The 17063-nt window shown below is 48.9% G+C and overlaps 1 protein-coding gene and 1 long non-coding RNA gene across 2 annotated transcripts; one reads left to right on the forward strand and one right to left on the reverse strand.

Moving 5' to 3' along the window:
* Nucleotides 1–2675: 2675 nt before the first annotated feature.
* Nucleotides 2676–6290, reverse strand: LOC144096968 (uncharacterized). Its single transcript, XM_077629775.1, has 2 exons — nt 5852–6290; nt 2676–3239 (listed from the first exon to the last, which is right to left on the reverse strand). The coding sequence occupies exons 1-2, from the start codon at nt 6216–6218 to the stop codon at nt 2764–2766; spliced, it is 843 nt and encodes a 280-aa protein (XP_077485901.1). The 5' UTR covers nt 6219–6290; the 3' UTR covers nt 2676–2763.
* Nucleotides 6291–12336: 6046 nt separating this feature from the next.
* On the forward strand, nt 12337–15821 carry LOC144096969 (uncharacterized). Its single transcript, XR_013306879.1, has 2 exons — nt 12337–12593; nt 15433–15821. It is a non-coding gene; the product is annotated as an uncharacterized LOC144096969 (long non-coding RNA).
* Nucleotides 15822–17063: the final 1242 nt, after the last annotated feature.

Below are 17063 nucleotides of genomic sequence, written 5' to 3' on the forward strand. Positions count from 1 at the left end.
CCATCATTGATGCCCTGAGGCAATAAATCTCGCTTCAAAAAAAAAAAAAAATCAGTTTCTTGTGCTTCCTGATCGACATCATTCAGTTTCTTCGTGATATGTCTGCTGTGGCAGTAGGAGGCGACAAGTAGCCTCAGTTTCGCTTGTGTTTGTCGCCGTTCGTCGGAACGAGAACGCGGGTCACGGCTCACCGTAAATCAATGTAAACGGGCGTGCTTTCTGCTGATATTTGCGCTCACAGACCTTGGCAAGAGAAATGTAAATAACCTGATTTAAATAAACATTTCACATTAGAGTCAACACTTTCGCTATACAGCATTGGCTACTAAATTTCCCCTTCCTTATTATTTTTTTCTTCAGACCTCAGGGTTCCAACGTCCGCAGCCAAATTATGTGTTGGTAGAGGTTTCACACCCTAAAGAGCTGTGAAGCCCAACAGCACTTGTTGGTAACCGATTCAACTGACTGACTTAAAGTCCTCTATTTTGAGAGGAAGGCACAAGGCCACTGCGGGGGGAAATAGGGAAAGGACGTTAGTCACACACACTCGAGGTCCGAGTCAATTGTACTGTCCATTTTCCTATTGCTGGACCCGATCAAAAGGGCTTTAGTCGACACCTCTACACCACCCTGATTGGGCTGCTTTGGCTCCCATGCATATGCAGCAAATAGGAGCTCTGTGTCGGTATCCGTGAGCAGCGCGGTTCGGTAATCTGTGTGTTGCAGGGACTGTACGGCCATTCTGCTGGTTTCAAATGCAGTGCACTACCAGAGAGCCAGAGTAAACGGGTCAGGTCCACGCGTAAGTGGAGCCCGCAGTACGAGCACGTCACCTACGCGATCTCTCAGTAGAATGCAGTGCACCCGTGCGTCTCTCTGTACTTCAAGTCGTTCCCGCTTCGAATAACTTACTCCGCCGCTACTTTTCATGCAAGATCCGCCTTACATGTTCCCAAGAGATCTTCATATCAATAAGGTTCACGCTGATTTGGCATATACCTCACCATATACTCTGGTGAAATGGCGCCGCCCCCCGACATCACCGCGGTAACGTGCCCACACTGATTCAACTTTTAGAAGCTTTTTCTTTTCACTGGGCAGCGCAGTTACGAAGGCAAGTCTTTTGCCGAATAACAGCTCAATGGTGACGCCAGCACGTGTCAGCATGCGCATTTTTAACCACATAGCGCGGATCAACCCTCTAGAACCAAGAAAGGCCAACCACTTGATTATGAGATCCAGGCAAAGATTGTGATCATAAACACAGTGGCTACCAAATGATACCAAACATGTTCTTGTTATACCGCGCTGATCTGCAACTTCATCTTATTATTTATACTGCATTACTTCTATTCTTAATTCGCTTGAGACGTTGTGGAACCTATCTTTTTTTTTGTTGGTGTTGTCCGTACCGCTCGCCTATAGTCTCGCCCACAAGCGTCTTCGCTTCTGAGGCTACTGTGTTCAGAAGGTGCCCATGCGAACTTTAAGCTTCAAGTGTGCGCCCTCTGTCCCCTTGCCATGGTGGTCAATGGACAGTGAAAAACTCATTTCGTTGCCGCTCTTTTTTTTTTTTTTGCCTGTGCTCCCCTCCCCACGTGTAGGGTAGCCTACTGGACGTCGCCTGGTTAACCTCGCTGCCTTTCCGTTCTTCTGTTTCTCTCCCTCTCATGCGAACGCTTGAGAATTGACAGAATTGACTCTTGGCGGCCAGTTTCGTTCAAACTATGATGAGGTACTTGCCTGATCGGCAAAAATCAGTCGGAGGTCCGCATAGACTGCGGTGACGCTGAAAAACGATTTTCAGTGTATGGCTAAGTGGACAAATGTTACGTAATAAGTCTCCTTTCAAACGGGCCGAATCAGGCTCAGTTGTTTTTGTAAAAGATTTTTCTTAACCTTGACAAGAAACATTTTGGAATTCAAATAAAAATTCCCATAACCTTTAGGCTATACAGATTTTGACTCCTAAAAGCCCATCACGTCACTTCCCTGTTTAAAACCACCAGTACAACAACCGTCTACTACTGGCGCCTACCACGGACACGTAACCATCATTATCCTTGAACCCTATACTATAGCTGCGCACAACAGAAGAATGAAGCAGCGAATGGCCCTCAAATTAGGCTTTCCAACCATAGACGTTGACCTATTGTAACGACGTCGTGGCCAGCCGCCTTGCACCTGCTAACGCGGCATGACCAGGGAGCTGGTATGCAGATGCAATACGATTGACCACCACGTCACGACAATGGGTCGGCGCCACTTGTTAGAAGGGTATGCCTCAGGTATGCTGATCTTGCTGCATCGCTATCTGAGAGAACAAGACGTACACGGGTCAGCCTCGTGTACACGTGTTCCCTGTGTGGCGTCTATTTGTCGGCTGTTATCTTGCATCATGCAACTACTATCTCATAAATTCTACATCAATATCTCGATGGATACTCACGATTTACTAACAAAATATGCTTATATAAAATTTACCACACAGTGCGCATGAGTCATCATTTTGTGCATATTTTTTATAACCACGACCTCACTTTCCAGCAGTACTTCTCGAATTATCGTAAACAGTCTTTGCTGATTTCACTACTACTCGCTCTGTTCATCGAGTTTACCCACTTTACACCCCCTAAAAAGATGACTGCTATCACATCGCAGATGAACCGCACAACTTGAACTGGTAGCAGTAATTTAATGAACGCTCCAAGTCAATTGCGAAGCAGCGGAGTCAATTTACCAAACCAGGAGCGGGAATAAGGCCTACGGTGCTGCTTCCACCTCTTGTCTCGAGACCAGACTGAGGAAGCGTGCGCAACACAGCTTCGTCAAGCACGACGCAAGCGTCAAGGTCAGGTTGGCGAGCAGCGATAGCACGACGACGACGGCGTTGAACAGTTCCAGCGCCTGCTGCCGCAGCTGGACCACGTCGGAGGCATCGGCGTCCTTCTTGCAGTCTGCGGGGGCCGCCGTCGTCAGAGCGGCGCTGGAACTCGACAGCGGGGTCGGACAGGAATTTCGCGGCGACGTCGGCGCCGGGGCCGAGGCGCTCGCCTTGGGGGTGGACAGCCTGGACGAAGTGAGCTTGCACCGCGAAGGCCACACAGTCCTGTCTCCGGAGCGGCTCTGTCCGAGCGCATTAACGGGAGGCGCTACGCGCTTCGCCGGGCTGCCGTGCCTCTGGGATGCTGCCGCTGTCGTCGTCGTTGTCCGTTGCGTCTCGGAGGTGCGCATTCGGGCTGCGCGGAAGAACGTTACGTGTTAAACAGCAGTCGAGTGGAGCATGCAGTTACGGCCAGAGTCGTTTAATACTAGCAATTACGAAACATCGAATCAGGGCAAGTAATGCGAAGGCAAGATAACTGCTGGTCCTTAAGGGTAACGGAGTGGATTCCAAGAGAAATTAAGCGTAGCAGGGGGCAGCAGAAGGTTAGGTGGGCGGATGAGATTAAGAAATTTGCAGGCATAGGGTGGGTGCAGCTGGCAAAGGACAAGGTTAATTGGAGAGACATGGGAGAGGCCTTTGCCCTGCAGTGGGTGCAGTCAGGCTGATGATGATGAATCACCATATGGCCGTGACCAGAGGCCAGCTCCCGGAATTTAACAGGTTAAGGCGTTGCGACGAAGCTTAAGAGCTGGACGGTGAGCTATCGGTAGCCCTCTCCTAGGGTACTTGAGGGCGAAACAATGAAACCAGCAAAGATCTGACGCTCCTAAGGATATTTACGGTCTTTGCATATGCAAGACTGGAAATGGTGCAGCCCACTACCAATTTCTATATTCCAGCCCACAGTACACGAAGCCAGCACAGAGATTTGAGATGGCGAAGAGAAGCTGGTCAAGAGCGCGAGAGTAGTTTAAACAGGGCGAGAAAATAATTGGCACAGCGAGTTCGTAGAAGGCACCATACGAATTATTAGCTGGGCTACAATACCCCCCCCCCCCCCCCCCCCAACGCACACTCACCCCATGAAAACGGGGCGCTTCTAACTAGCTACGTTCTCCATTGGGTTAGGCAATGCTTACTCGTTCGTACGAATGCCACGGGGTGGCCTGACAGTCTGCTAACATCCGAATTTAGACCCACTACAACTGCCAGGTTTTCAGACATGGGTCCTAGCTAAACCAGTTTCGCGAGTAGAGAATCAAAGCTTGCGATGGGTTGAGGTTGCACGTCGAAGTGGCCACCGTGCACGTTTGAAAGTGCAGGGAGGAGCTGCGCGTTTATCTAATCCGCTCATAGGAACTATACTCCCGACGTGTCCTATGCGTGGAAGCCGAGGAGCTTTAGACGCTTTTAGCATACCGGAGGCGTACTAGTGGAGACGTCTAGCGGTTTACCGGACCCCCCCTGCGCATGCGCAGAATGACGCTAGGGAGATTTAGCATACTGGATACGTACTAGCGGGGACGCATACGGTTTTTGCGTACGCCTGTTGAGCACGCGCAGTGCTCCTAACCGAGCAGTGTTCCTACCATTGAGCATGAGCAGCTCCCGTACATAAAGCGGTGTACGATTACGCTATAGTACGTCTCCTGTATGCTAAATATCTCTGTTGTTGGCGTCAGGCGGGACCACTGCGCGTGCACAGCCGGCGTCCGGTAAACCGGTATACGTCTACGAATGCGCATCATCAACTAGTGGCCAGGGATGGCTGTGCCAAATCCACCATTCACAATTATAAAATTCTAAACATATGGACACGCATACAATTAAGAGAGGCACAAAATTGCACCGGGCGATTGTCGAGCTTCAATTATATGCGCGCTCATGTCTCCCTCAAAGTCCTTTGTTCAAGTGAGTTATCTTTCAAAGCTGCTGGTAATAGCCGTCATCGGTATTCCATAGCAAGAATATAAAGATTAAAGGCATTAGTTTTGATGTCTGGCGACCTGCAACCGAGAGGTCCTTGCCTATAGCAGAGTTGTCGGAGAGGGCATGGAAAAATCTAAAATTCAATATGCGCTTCAGAAGCTGCGAGAAGGAATAATTCGCTCGTAGACACGCACTCAACCCTTTGCGTTGATTGAACGGCTGCGCTCTTGTGGCAATTGACACAATGCTTTTACGAATGCAGGTTGCGTAGCAGGAATTCAGTGATATTTATTCTTTTGCTCCTGGCTGCACTTGCTCGATTCTGAGCAACAGTAATGAAAAATCACAGGCTTTTTTCCTCCCTTGAACCAGCTTGAACTGAAGGACTAAGCCAGCTTCAGACCTACTTTGTGCATTCCGGTTGAACATTAGCACCTGATAGCTTAGGTGCTGGAAGAGCAGGCAGATGACTTGATGGCACAGCAATTACATGGACACGCAGAGAAAGATTCAAGGACAAGACGTGGGGGTGGCGGTGCAATTTGCACCATGCCTTTCTAACTTCCTTCCTTCAAAAAAAAAGGGAGGCCAACCATTCTGTAATGTTCCATATATGAGTATGATATGGAAAATATACGGCAATCCGTACACACTCCGCACGTCATCCGCACAGTTCCTCTTTCCTTTTACTCTTCATAAATGATCTTCATATGTGGCGTATGACGTCATGTCATACGGGTAAATACAAATTCCGACTTGTTCGTATGCGCTGTCCATATGATCCGTAAGGACTATGTCCCATATCGTTTCCATATTAGCAATACGGGAAACGTAGTAATATGAGAATCGTCGTACAAAATTCTCCACTAGAGGATGTGGTTTCCCCACGGAGCATTCCTCGATCACCGTCCCCACTCCTTTACATCCGCCCATGCAACACTGTATACATTATGTCTGAAAGGTGCAACATCGGTGCTCCGTAAAAGTGGGAGCAAACACGCGCTCTCGAGAGTTTTGCTCAGCTGTACATCTCACCGTTGCCTGCGTCGGGACCCAGCTTCAGGCGAGACGCCTGCTTGGCTGCTGTCGCCCGCGCGGGCGAATTTATCTTGCGCCGGGCGTCGGGGGCCGCCACTAGGGACGCCGGCGAGGAGGGCGCACGGGCGGGTTCTTCCACACTGCAGACGGACCACAGCGTGTGCAGCAGGGCCACGGCGGCCAGCAGGGCTTGGTACATGCGCTGCACGAACTCCTCGCAGGCCGCCATGGCCCAGCGGCCGACCGAGGGGGGCCCTTCCCCGTCACCCAGGACCACGGGCGCTTGCCGCAGGATTAGGATGGCCCCACCGAGGTCGCCGTTACGCTGCTGGGTCGCTGGCCTCGTCGCCCGGCAAGTGGCCATGATCAGAACGACTCCGCCGCTCTCTCCGCTTCTTCGTCGGCTTCGCGCGGTTTGCTCTAGCCTTACGTCTGTGGCGCTGCTATAGGACGTGCACGTGGTTGTTGTCGTTCGTGTCCACAAAAGGGAAATAAATAGCACGTACCTGCAGTGGGAAGACTGGCCAATACTGAAAACAGGCGAAGGACTCGTCGTAGTAAATCGCGGTCGAATCTTGTGAGGTAGATGAAGCACGGGCGTGCACGTCACAAGCGTGCCAGCTCTTAGTCGTAAAAGAGGCTATCAAATACTGGAACAAAAACCAATAAACTCCGGGGGTACCTGGCTCCTGTCCCTCCCCTTGCCCGGCCACCATGCAACTTGTGCTGGTCCGCCGTACACGGAGGATCCCAGCCAGCGCTGGGCTTTTGCAATAAGGGGCCCATTATAGAGTTCAGTTAAGTAAAGTTTCCTCTCTGGCTTTTAGAAAGCTGTCGCTGTTGCTTCGGCGGGCGGTGTGGCTTCGAAATAAATAGATAAATAACCTTTCAACCTTTTTTAACTTTTCTTCAACTTTATTATTTACATCGCACGCGGCAGGGATAGCGATTCAGTTAGTGCCAGTCGACGGACTCGTGCACTTCCATCTTCTCAGTTCATACAGGCACTTACCACCAACAAGCGTCGCTCTATGGCACCCAGCTTACATGCCCGCTTTACTTCTGTGCCGACGAGGACGGGATTTCTTCGAGGCACGCCTCTTTATATAAAGGCAGAGCGATAGGACGCCGTTGTGTCCACCAGCCTTTGAGGACACAGTGGGCAGTTGGAGCCCGTGCAAGATACGCCTGGAAGCTTATTTTGAAGGGCATGACGTCACCAGTCCTGAAAAGCGTCGCGCGTGGCTTGCGTCTTCCTTTAGCAACGATGTCGTTCGCATCCTGCAAAGCATCCGGCCGACGACCTCCAAAATGAGTTCAAGTCGCCATCGTGGGTTATCCCGAGGAGCACTTCAAACCGCAAGACAGCGACATCGCAGCGACTTATACTATGGACCTCCTTCACCCCACGACGTCACGAAGATGCGGTGGCGCTGATGTTAGCAGCGACTTTCGCATGGTAGGCAAAACAGGTTCCGCTTGCCCGTGCCTACCGCAGCTACCGGCGGCTGCTTCAAGCCTGTGCACTGCAGAAGCAGCATATATTGACCAGCTGCGTCACTGCTGGATCCGCGTAGTAGCATAAAAAATATTAAATTAGCCTCGATAGGTTTCTCGCGCATAAATGCCGCATTCGGAAACTGGCTAACAGGCATTGGGCCACGGTAGTAAAGCGCGAAGTCTGGGAGTCGATGGACACTGCCACTCAATGCACTTAATAGCATGCAAGTTACTGCGTTCATTCACCTGAACTTCAGGATAGTAGGCTGATAATTGCTCAAGGAAAAAAAAGACATGTAGCTGCGCACGTACTTATCACCTTGAGCCGTAGTGCACGGGGCGCCGACAGGTTCACTCGCCCCCAAGGAATGCGTTTTTTTGTTAATAGCACACCATGTTTAAATGGCGCGTTTTGTGACATTTAATATTTACTTGAAACTGTTTCTTGATATGACGACGTAATTATTTCATTCGAGTAGAAAGAAGTCTGGTAAGTTGTGTCAATCTTGCGCGGTCGCGTTGGTGTGCTTAGAATAGTGTACCTTAAGTGTGCTAAACGCCATATGCTTTTTCATTGCATCATGCATGTGTCATGTTTCATGAGGTAATACATGATCGCGAAGCTTGTTTGGAAAGAAGCAGCCGCAGGCGTGCTACTAACAGACACGTGGCGAGATTGAGAGGGGACGCGGCATGAAAAGTGTTTTCGTTATTCGTGCATGCGATATGTAACTAAACTTGGTGCAAATATGAAATTCCTACGCGAGTTTCAGTCATTCCTTTTATATATAGCTATACCTGGTGCAGTTCTGGGTAATTATAATTAACACCGTCGTCAAGTCCCCCCAGGCTAGGTCTCAAATAATTGAGTAGATAGTGCGCAGTTTTTTTATGCCAGCATGTGCATAAAGCCCTGTTCTGTATGATGACGCGATTAGTTCTTTTTCTATATGATCAGTACTTATGCATGCATAGTTACATGAAAACGTTTCTTACAAAAAATAACTAACACAATACTGCATGTGTAGGGAAAAAAATCGAGAGATTTATTACGCTCCTCAACGTCTCAGGAATAGTTTGCGACAAATGGAATCATTTGATTTTCATGCGAATTACGAAGGTGAGTGATCGAGTCGCAGAAAATGTGAGAGGTCAGAAAACGAACCTTAAAGTTTATTCCCTCGTTTATGGCATCTTCGCTTTCGCTTTGGTCGAAGAAATGCGGCACTGAAATCAAAGAAATTACCTCACAATTTCTGACGACCACACTTCTAAAAAGCGTAATTTATAAATTTGTACTCAATATTTTGCTATAATTTTTCGTCACGAAACTAGACTTCAGGGCTAGGAAAGAAAATAATTCTAGAAATCAAAAATTTTCATCAAATCGACCAGCTTAACAAGAGGACAAATCGGCCTGGCTGGTGCGTGGTCATGCGGATAAAAACAGCGCTAAGCGAGACAGGAGATCGGGGACACGACGCTGTCCCCACTTTTCGCGCAGCGCGACACGTACGTATGTCAGCAGACGATGAGCGCATGTCTGCTCCGACGAAACAACGCCAGCACTTCCCCTCACTACTGTCCCGAAGTAAAATCATTCCGGCTAGTGCAGAGTGTCAAAACTTGTTTTATTCAATGCCTAGCGCATAAATAAACGGCAGGAACGCTTTCTACATGTTTACTACTAACCATATATACAATACACAGTGTCAAACTATTTCTCTTTATAGGCCGCACGTGGACAACGCGAGCTCGTGTACTTCGACAAATTACTAAGTTGGAAGCATCGACCATTGCTATGATTCGCAGAAACTGGAAACACGCCTACAAGCCTTGAAAACCCGCGTACAACACCTATCCGCGACGCCACTCCCCGACCTTTTGCCTACCACGAGCTCGCTAGCGACTGCAGCGCCACCTCGTTTGTTTACAAACATGCAGGAGGTCCATATGTTCCTCGCGCGGATGCAAGGCGACAACAAGAACGCCCGTGACAACATCGGTGTTCTCTCTGGCGCCTGGCCAATGACTTCCACTTTGACGCCACGCAAGACCAGATGCTGCGAGACCGCATTGTCTGCGGAAATTGGACGTCAACGTGCGTCGCTAATAGTTCACCCGCAAGAACCTGATCTTAGCGGAGGCGGTAGAATTTGGCTTAGCTTTGGAGAAGGTCAGCAGCGCCGCTCGTGCAATGCAAGAAGCTATAGTACGTGTCAGCGAGCTGCATCAACGTTGTTCAGCAGAATGTCCAAAGGAGGCCTTGGCGCCGGAGCAGTCTCAGCCGGCGCTTTCCATCGTGCGGTAGATGCAACGTTTCGGGCGTAACGGAATCACGCCGGTGGTACAGGAAGGAGGAGTTTATAAAGTAAATCGAGAATTTAGTTTTCTGGGAATGGGTGATTGAAAAGAGTGCTTTACGTGCAGAAAATTAAAATGTGAGAAGCCTTTTCACGACCCTAAAAGACAGTTTAGTGAGGGGAACAGACACTTCTGTTACTGTGCCCGAGCTGTGTACCGCGACAAAGAATAGCCTCAGCAGACAAACTATAAGAGTTGAGATATGCTTGAGATTGGGCTATAGTTGGAACATGCTCATATGCAAGACGTGCGCTGTTTAGATTGACGAAGAGAGTAAAAGACGATAAAACAAACGTTTAAGCGCAATCTATGTACCAAATGAGATTTTATCCCTTACAGTTGAAATTTTGGTTGGAATGGAATTCGACACAAACTCAGGCCGAATTGCTGAAGCGGGTTTCCATTACATCCGCCTCATTGGAAATCATTCTATGTCATCTGTCTTTTGCTTTGTCATTTGTCTTCTGGAGAAAGGCAAATTCTTTTTATTCAGTGGGTCGCACTGTCGATTGGTCACGATGTTATTATAGTTATCCGTGACGACTTGACTTAGCCTAACCACGCGCTTCTTTGCTTCCCCACATTTTATTCCTGCAGAATTATGTACTGCTGATTAGACACTAAAACACGCATCCAGATTTTTGACCAATTCTCAGGTGTGAGTGCTTGCCATTGGATGTTTCCATAGTGCAGCTGCAGGCGGGGACAGTGAAATTAGGATATATTTTTGTACGTGCTCAACTGCTAGTGGAACAAGTAAGGCAGCTGGGCGTCTAAATTCAGCCTTCTTTACAGGATACACAGAATTATTTCGGTGTGCTATCACTACAATCCCCAATCTCAGAATCACCGGTGTTTGTCCGAAGCCCTGTCCGTGATCTTAAGGTTGCTTCAGGAGCAACCTGGGTATCAGAAGCCCCACCGGTGGCAGTACCTGACATCGCAAGGCAGTGGCGCATTGCTTAACCGCTGAACCACTGCGCCAGGAGTGGTATGAGGACTACCACAGATATATGAACGTAAAGTGCACGTTAAAGATCCCCAGGTGGTCGAAATTATTCCGGAGCCCTCCACTACGGCACCCCTCTCTTCCTTTCTTCGTTCACTCCCTCCTTTATCCCGTCCCTTACGGCGCGGTTCAGGTGTCCAACGATATATGAGACAGATACTGTGCCATTTCCTTTCACCAAAAACAAAATATTATTATTATTAAAGTAAAGAATGACCAATTCCGCATATATGGGCCTTAACCCATTAACGCTATCGAGGCATATCTTTAGGGAGAAGCTTAAGCTCGATTTCGCCGATCTTTTTCTGAAGACTGACCTTGAAAACCGAGCCTCGAACCGAAACTTAAGTGAAAACCGAAGTTGTAGCGCACATAATTACCATTTGGCCTAACCGCTCTAAATCGCGTAATTTTTTTTTGTTAAAAGCACGGGCATCAGCTGGGCACACGAAAGTAGCTTGTAGTATACATTGTTTTACATATATTGGTTACATGAAATCGCAAAGCCCTGCTGAATATTTTGTTTTTGGTCTGTTAACAATGTTTCCGTGAAATTATAGCACGTACATACAGGGTGCAGTAGACATTCCGGCTGCTCGGCTCTTCGTTTCTTAAAAGCGTGCACACAAGTACTCTTACTGCTGTGGTTGCAATGTTGAGCGTGCCTGAGCTTATGGGCCGTGGGTTTCCTGATCCATGACTGTGCATCCTCTGTCTGCTGATGGTCTTAATAAAGAAGAGGGTACGGTATGCCGACTGCGGCCTGGATTAACTTGCATGCAAAGCACCACCAGACTGTGAACTCATTGACCATCTGTGTTCCACGTGCCTGCGGAGATGGTAATGGTGTTACACATGGTGTGACGCAGCTGACGGCGTAGCTCGTGGCTGCAGTTATTCCGTGCCGTTCAGTTACGCTGCATGACTACTTGGCCCACACATGCCCGGCAGCTTGTATTGTATGCAGCAGTTGATGTTGCTCATCACCGGTGCTGAAATGGCGCGTTAGCTACGACTTAAGCGTGTTTGACCGAGGCGCAGAAGAAGAGAAGGCAGATGAGAAGACTGAGGCCAATAAGATGCTCAGAGTATGTAAAAAACGTATTTGAAGAGCGAAAAAAATGTGACAGGAGCAGGAAGGGTGCCCTTCGCACGCGGACTCATTTGCGTTCACATGTAAAAAGATCCAATGTGTTTATGGGAAATCCCCAAATGAGGAATAGAGTAGGTGTCTAATTATTTCATACCAGATGATGCTGATGATGACCCCAGGCGTAATGGCACATATCTACGGCGAGGTATTGACCAGTGTGTATTGCGGATACAAACGCAGTCATGGCAAGTAGCACAGTAATTGGATAATTCATGGTTTACTTAGGCCGCTCTGCGGCTACTCTTTTGACTGCGGTTTCACGTAAGCTGCGTAGGTTCCAAGTAAGTTCCGTCCAAAATCTCTCTTCCACATATTTAACTTGGACATAATTCGCTTATACAGATAGGTCAGTTCGTTTCACGTGGAACGCACGTCCTTGCAGCGTCCTTTCCGTTCTGCTCCAAGAGATAACAGCATCATAGCCTGCGCCATCATCAGCACCGCAGCGGATAGCCGCGTAATCCAATCCAATCCAGAATCCAGTCGGCCGTCTCCGGCGATGGCGCTCAGCGGGAGGGTGCATCTGGCCCGCCTGGTGGCCCTGTGGTGGAGGGGATGCGATGCGGCGGCCTCCGTGAGCGCCGCCCGGCTCTGCCATGCCCTGGGCATCCTGCTTCGCATCGGCATCATCTTCCTCTTCAGCCTGCTCGTCATAGCGCTCAGCTTCTTCAACTTCCTGGGCCCGAGGAACGTCGACGTCGCCCTCAACCAAGGCACGTGCCCGCCGTCCACACGCGGCGCCCTGGAGGCCCGCTTGCTCGCAACACTTTGTTCTAGCCGCTCAGCGTTGCAAGAAGATAAAGCTGCTGAAACGATGCCTCAGTCGAGCTTTAGGAATATCAGTTAATTCTTCTCGAATGATGTACGTGCTCTAGCTTCCCGTTTATTGGAAATGTTCAACCAACAAGCAGTTTCCGGGACTATGATACAAACTCCTTTATCACGTTCTTTTTGTCAGCTGCATGTAATCCAAAATTCTTGTTTCGGTTGTGCTTGCATGTTCGGGCAACGCCGGGCGTCGTTCACCGAGAAGTTTGAGCTGACCGCTGAACTAATAGCTCATGTCAAGCTTTTGCAAATAAAAAAAAAACAGATAAATTAGACAACCTTCTGAAGGTTGCGCACTGGATGACATATTTACTCGGTCGGCCACACTCTGCTTGCTTCTGACTTGTTTCTTCAAGTCACTTTAGAGGTGGCCTTTCTGAATAAAACGAGTGAGGACCGCATGGTAGAGTTACAACACCGAGCGGCGGTGAAAAAGACTGAGCATAATGTTTTATCAGACCCCGTGGTCCCCGTAGCCCAAGTTTACTTGGCTTGTCCCATTGGCCACCAGATGATGCGGAAGTTATACAGCGAGATCTGTTAATGAGAGGAACCTCCAGATCCGTGGCGTTGGCGTAGACGGGCTGTGAGTGGTTAGGAGAGTAAAAGTAGGAGAGGCTTAGAGGGGAGGAAGTAGAAGGGGCGACGCAGTAGGGGGTGGAGCTCCGTAGCGTAGGGCGACGAGGGCGAGAAGGGAGAAGTGCAGCGCGGAGGCAAAGAGATCTGGTACTGCGTTGCTGCGCGGCGAGGGCGAGGGGCGCGCAGGGTGAGGGTCGCATTAGAGCACTGCGCGGGCCCGGGGCGACTCGAAAGCCTGTGCCTGGAACGCGGGCCGGGCTCGGGTCATGTAGCGGAGATTTTCATCAGACCCAGGCTGCATTCGGGCTGACTTGGAGCAGGCCCGGACCGCACGCTTGACAGCTCAGTGTTCTTCCGAACCTGCGTTGCGTCTGGTGGCTTTAGAGCGGTAGTGCAGGACCCTAGCATAGGAAGTAAAAACCATGGTGTGCATGGCATACTTTTGCGCCATGCGTATTTTTCATCAAATCCTTGTCTTTGATGGCGCGGAATGCGAAATCAGAGATGTATTTCACGGCACCTGATTTAGCGTCAACATACCTTTTGTTAGACGGCCTTTCGAATTCTACTAGTTCCTTTATACAAACAAGCCGGGCGGGGCGGCCACCGCGGTGACTTCCTTGGTGTGGTGCTCGGGTCCTGACCCGAAAGACGCGGGCTCGATCCCTGCCGCGGCGGTCGCATTTCGACGGAGGCGAAATGCTAGAGGCCCGCGTACTTCCGCGCAGGAACCGACGATGTGAAGAAGGTCGTCCGGAGGACCTACGGACGATCTACACCGTAAATCTGGCGTATAAGCTTTAACGGCTGAGGCTTGCAAAAATTGAAGGACATATCTAAACACCATTAGCTGTGACAATGCGATGGCATAAGATCTTCGTTGTGAGCTGCCAAGCACGGCCACACATATCATACAAGTGGAGAGAGGAATTTCCCTCTCTTCACTTTGCCGCATGCCAACCGTGGCAGGTAGCAGCTGGTTCTTCTATGTACAGTGTTGGTCAAAAGTCTTAAGGCCACAGCGTTCAGCTGCAGCGAAATAAATCTTCCTAGAGTGCTCTGTGTGGCGGATCATTCAGAACACAATTAAAGCATCTCTGCCCCATGAAGAAACTTTCTGTTAGCACTTCACGGTCAAGAGGTTTTTAATAGGGCCGTAATGGCTCTATTATGCGGCTGGAGAGAGAAGCCTTTGGCCTTAAGCCTTTTGACCAAGATTGTACCTACCTTGGCAAGTGGCAAACTGACAGAGCCGGTGGGTGTGGGGACATGGGGCTCTTATGCTATCTCATTAAAATGTTTCTTCTGGTTCACGTGTATCTGCTGTTTACAGAAAAGAACATTTTGAATAAGCGGTGGAAAAAAAGATACCTCTCACTCTCTTGAACTGATGAAATCGTAGCAGAGTTTGACATCTCCATTGCAACACCATGCATACTGATGGACGCGAATGACGTCTGATGAAATCCACCAAACGGTTCTTGCTTTTCTCATTAATCGTTTAAGGTAGGACTCGCGGAGCGTTCGGTCACTGCAGGTAGTTGAACGCAGTGACCGAAAGCTCCGCGAGTTCTACCTTGAACGATTAATAACTGGACGCCGCACTCCAGTTGTAGCCAACACAGTGATGTGCGCATGTGTTTTAATTCCTCCATCATGAACTAATCACGCGCACAACCTGGACACATTTCTTATTGTGTATATAGTTTGTACATATTACTTCTCTCCCTACCCTCTCTTCCTGTCCCCTCACCTCTTTCACTTAATTTCTCCATTCTGCCTGCTATCCTTTATTTCCGCTGCCCCAGCTCAGGTGCGTCAGTATCGGTGGCAGACGCCGGGGCTAGCAAAAATCTTTTCCTTCCTTTTTGCTATTTTAATAAAAACCACTACCACCACCACATTTCCGACTGGAATCACCGTGTGTTGCGTTATGCGGTGCATTGTATAGCACATCGCGTGCCTGGGCCTTGCCAAGTTGTAGTGAAAAATTTTTTACCCAGGTATCGATCCCAACATTTTTATTCACCCGTAAAAATAGTACTTAATTGAATTTGGTCGTTATGTATGGCGACTAGCGAGCTGGTTGTGCCTTGGTCGATTCGCATAGAACTGATAGTTTTTTCTCCGTATCTTTTGACGCAGATTGTAACGGCGAGCCTCACCACTATCTCGCCGCCATGGATCCCAGCAGGACGGATTGCAGCTGCTCCAACTATTGAACTGTGCGCCAACCCGACGCAAAATTCGCCTTCCGCCTTCGGGGGAACCCGTGCAACGTTTACGTCGTGACTAAAAAATCGCCGGAGGCAGGCTGACTGAAAATTCACGTCGATTTCGTCAAGACCTTCACACAGGAAGGCATGGGCGTCATCACAAAGATTCTTAATGTCTCTGCACGTTCAGCAGAGTTCCTCTAGCAAGGACGGTCTGTCATGAAGCATTAATGTGGTGCGGCGAAGTAACTGAGCAAGGAAGAATGTAAAATAGATTCCGGAGATGAGATGCAACGATTAAAATATCCCTGACGCCGACTAATTGTTTCCAGCGTGACATTCTGCAGAAGCGACTGTTCTTGTGAACGCGCAGTCGCTTCACATATCGTACATCAAAGTGCGCGCTCTTTGACGCAGACGTCTTTGTTAAATTTTTAAATTTTCACATAACAAGGCTGCATCTTGGAACCCGATTTTTGGGGTGACTGAGAAGCTCTGGATGAAATAGAGGGATAAGTTTAGTGAAAAGAAGGGCTGAGAGATCGGCCGGAAAGATGGATATCCGGCCTACTACTCTGCATGGTCTGCTACAAAAACTTCGGAATTTATAACGAAGGCTGATTTCTCAGATTTGAAGGGAGGGAGAGATTTGTAAAAAAACTGGGGAAGAGGGAGGACGTCAGGCAGCATCTCAACGTCTATGTTCTATTGTCTATGCTGCTGGCATAATTTGAAAGAAGCTGCCTGCGAACTTAGGTGATTTTTCAATCTCCGAAATAAAAAAAGTTCTTCTGAAGTGATCAACCGTTAACTCCTTTATATGTCAATGATTTTTCTACATGTATTATCACTTATTTGCCTTACTCTTTTTGCAACTATTGCGTAATTTCTCGAGTGCTTCGCTTTTTCTTTTTGTACACAACTATCGTAAAACTTTGTTACACATCAAAATATTGTATAATGTCGAGCTCTCTCGCTATAGCTTTTGTACTTAGTGTATGGGCCCTAGTCTATGCGAGGAGGCTAACGGCCCAAATTATTCGGCTGTACCTTTTTTGAAGCGAAAAGCTCCACTACGCTAGTCAACACCGCGCTTCGCGCGAGCCGGCGTATGTCGGAGCACGAGTGGCGTCACGCACGGTGCAGGTGGCCGCCGCCGACTCCGTCGCCTCTTTCTCTCTCTCTCGCTCCCTACTCACTACTGCGCATGCGCCACTAGTAGCACTAAGCCACAGGTGTCCCGCCCGTTGCGCAGCGCCGTGCCTTTCCTCAAAATTCAAATTTTAATTTTCAGTCTTCTCTTTCCCTCCCTCCTTTATCACTTCCTTTACGGCGCCGCGGTTCGGGATTCCACTGAGATATGTGAGACGGTTACTGTGCCATTTCCTTTCCTCAAAAACCAAACAAAACAAATGAGCCGACGGCGTTCATAGAGTTCATTGGCGTTGACAACTTTTCAAAGACCGTTCATTTTCACGAAAGGAAAGGCGCACAACCGGCTCCGTGGGTCAGTGGAGACCTCAATATCGCTTTCGCTTTGTATATCCTGGATTAGCTGGG

This window comes from Amblyomma americanum, chromosome 7 (assembly GCF_052857255.1).
Source record: "Amblyomma americanum isolate KBUSLIRL-KWMA chromosome 7, ASM5285725v1, whole genome shotgun sequence".
Lineage (NCBI taxonomy): Eukaryota > Metazoa > Arthropoda > Arachnida > Ixodida > Ixodidae > Amblyomma > Amblyomma americanum.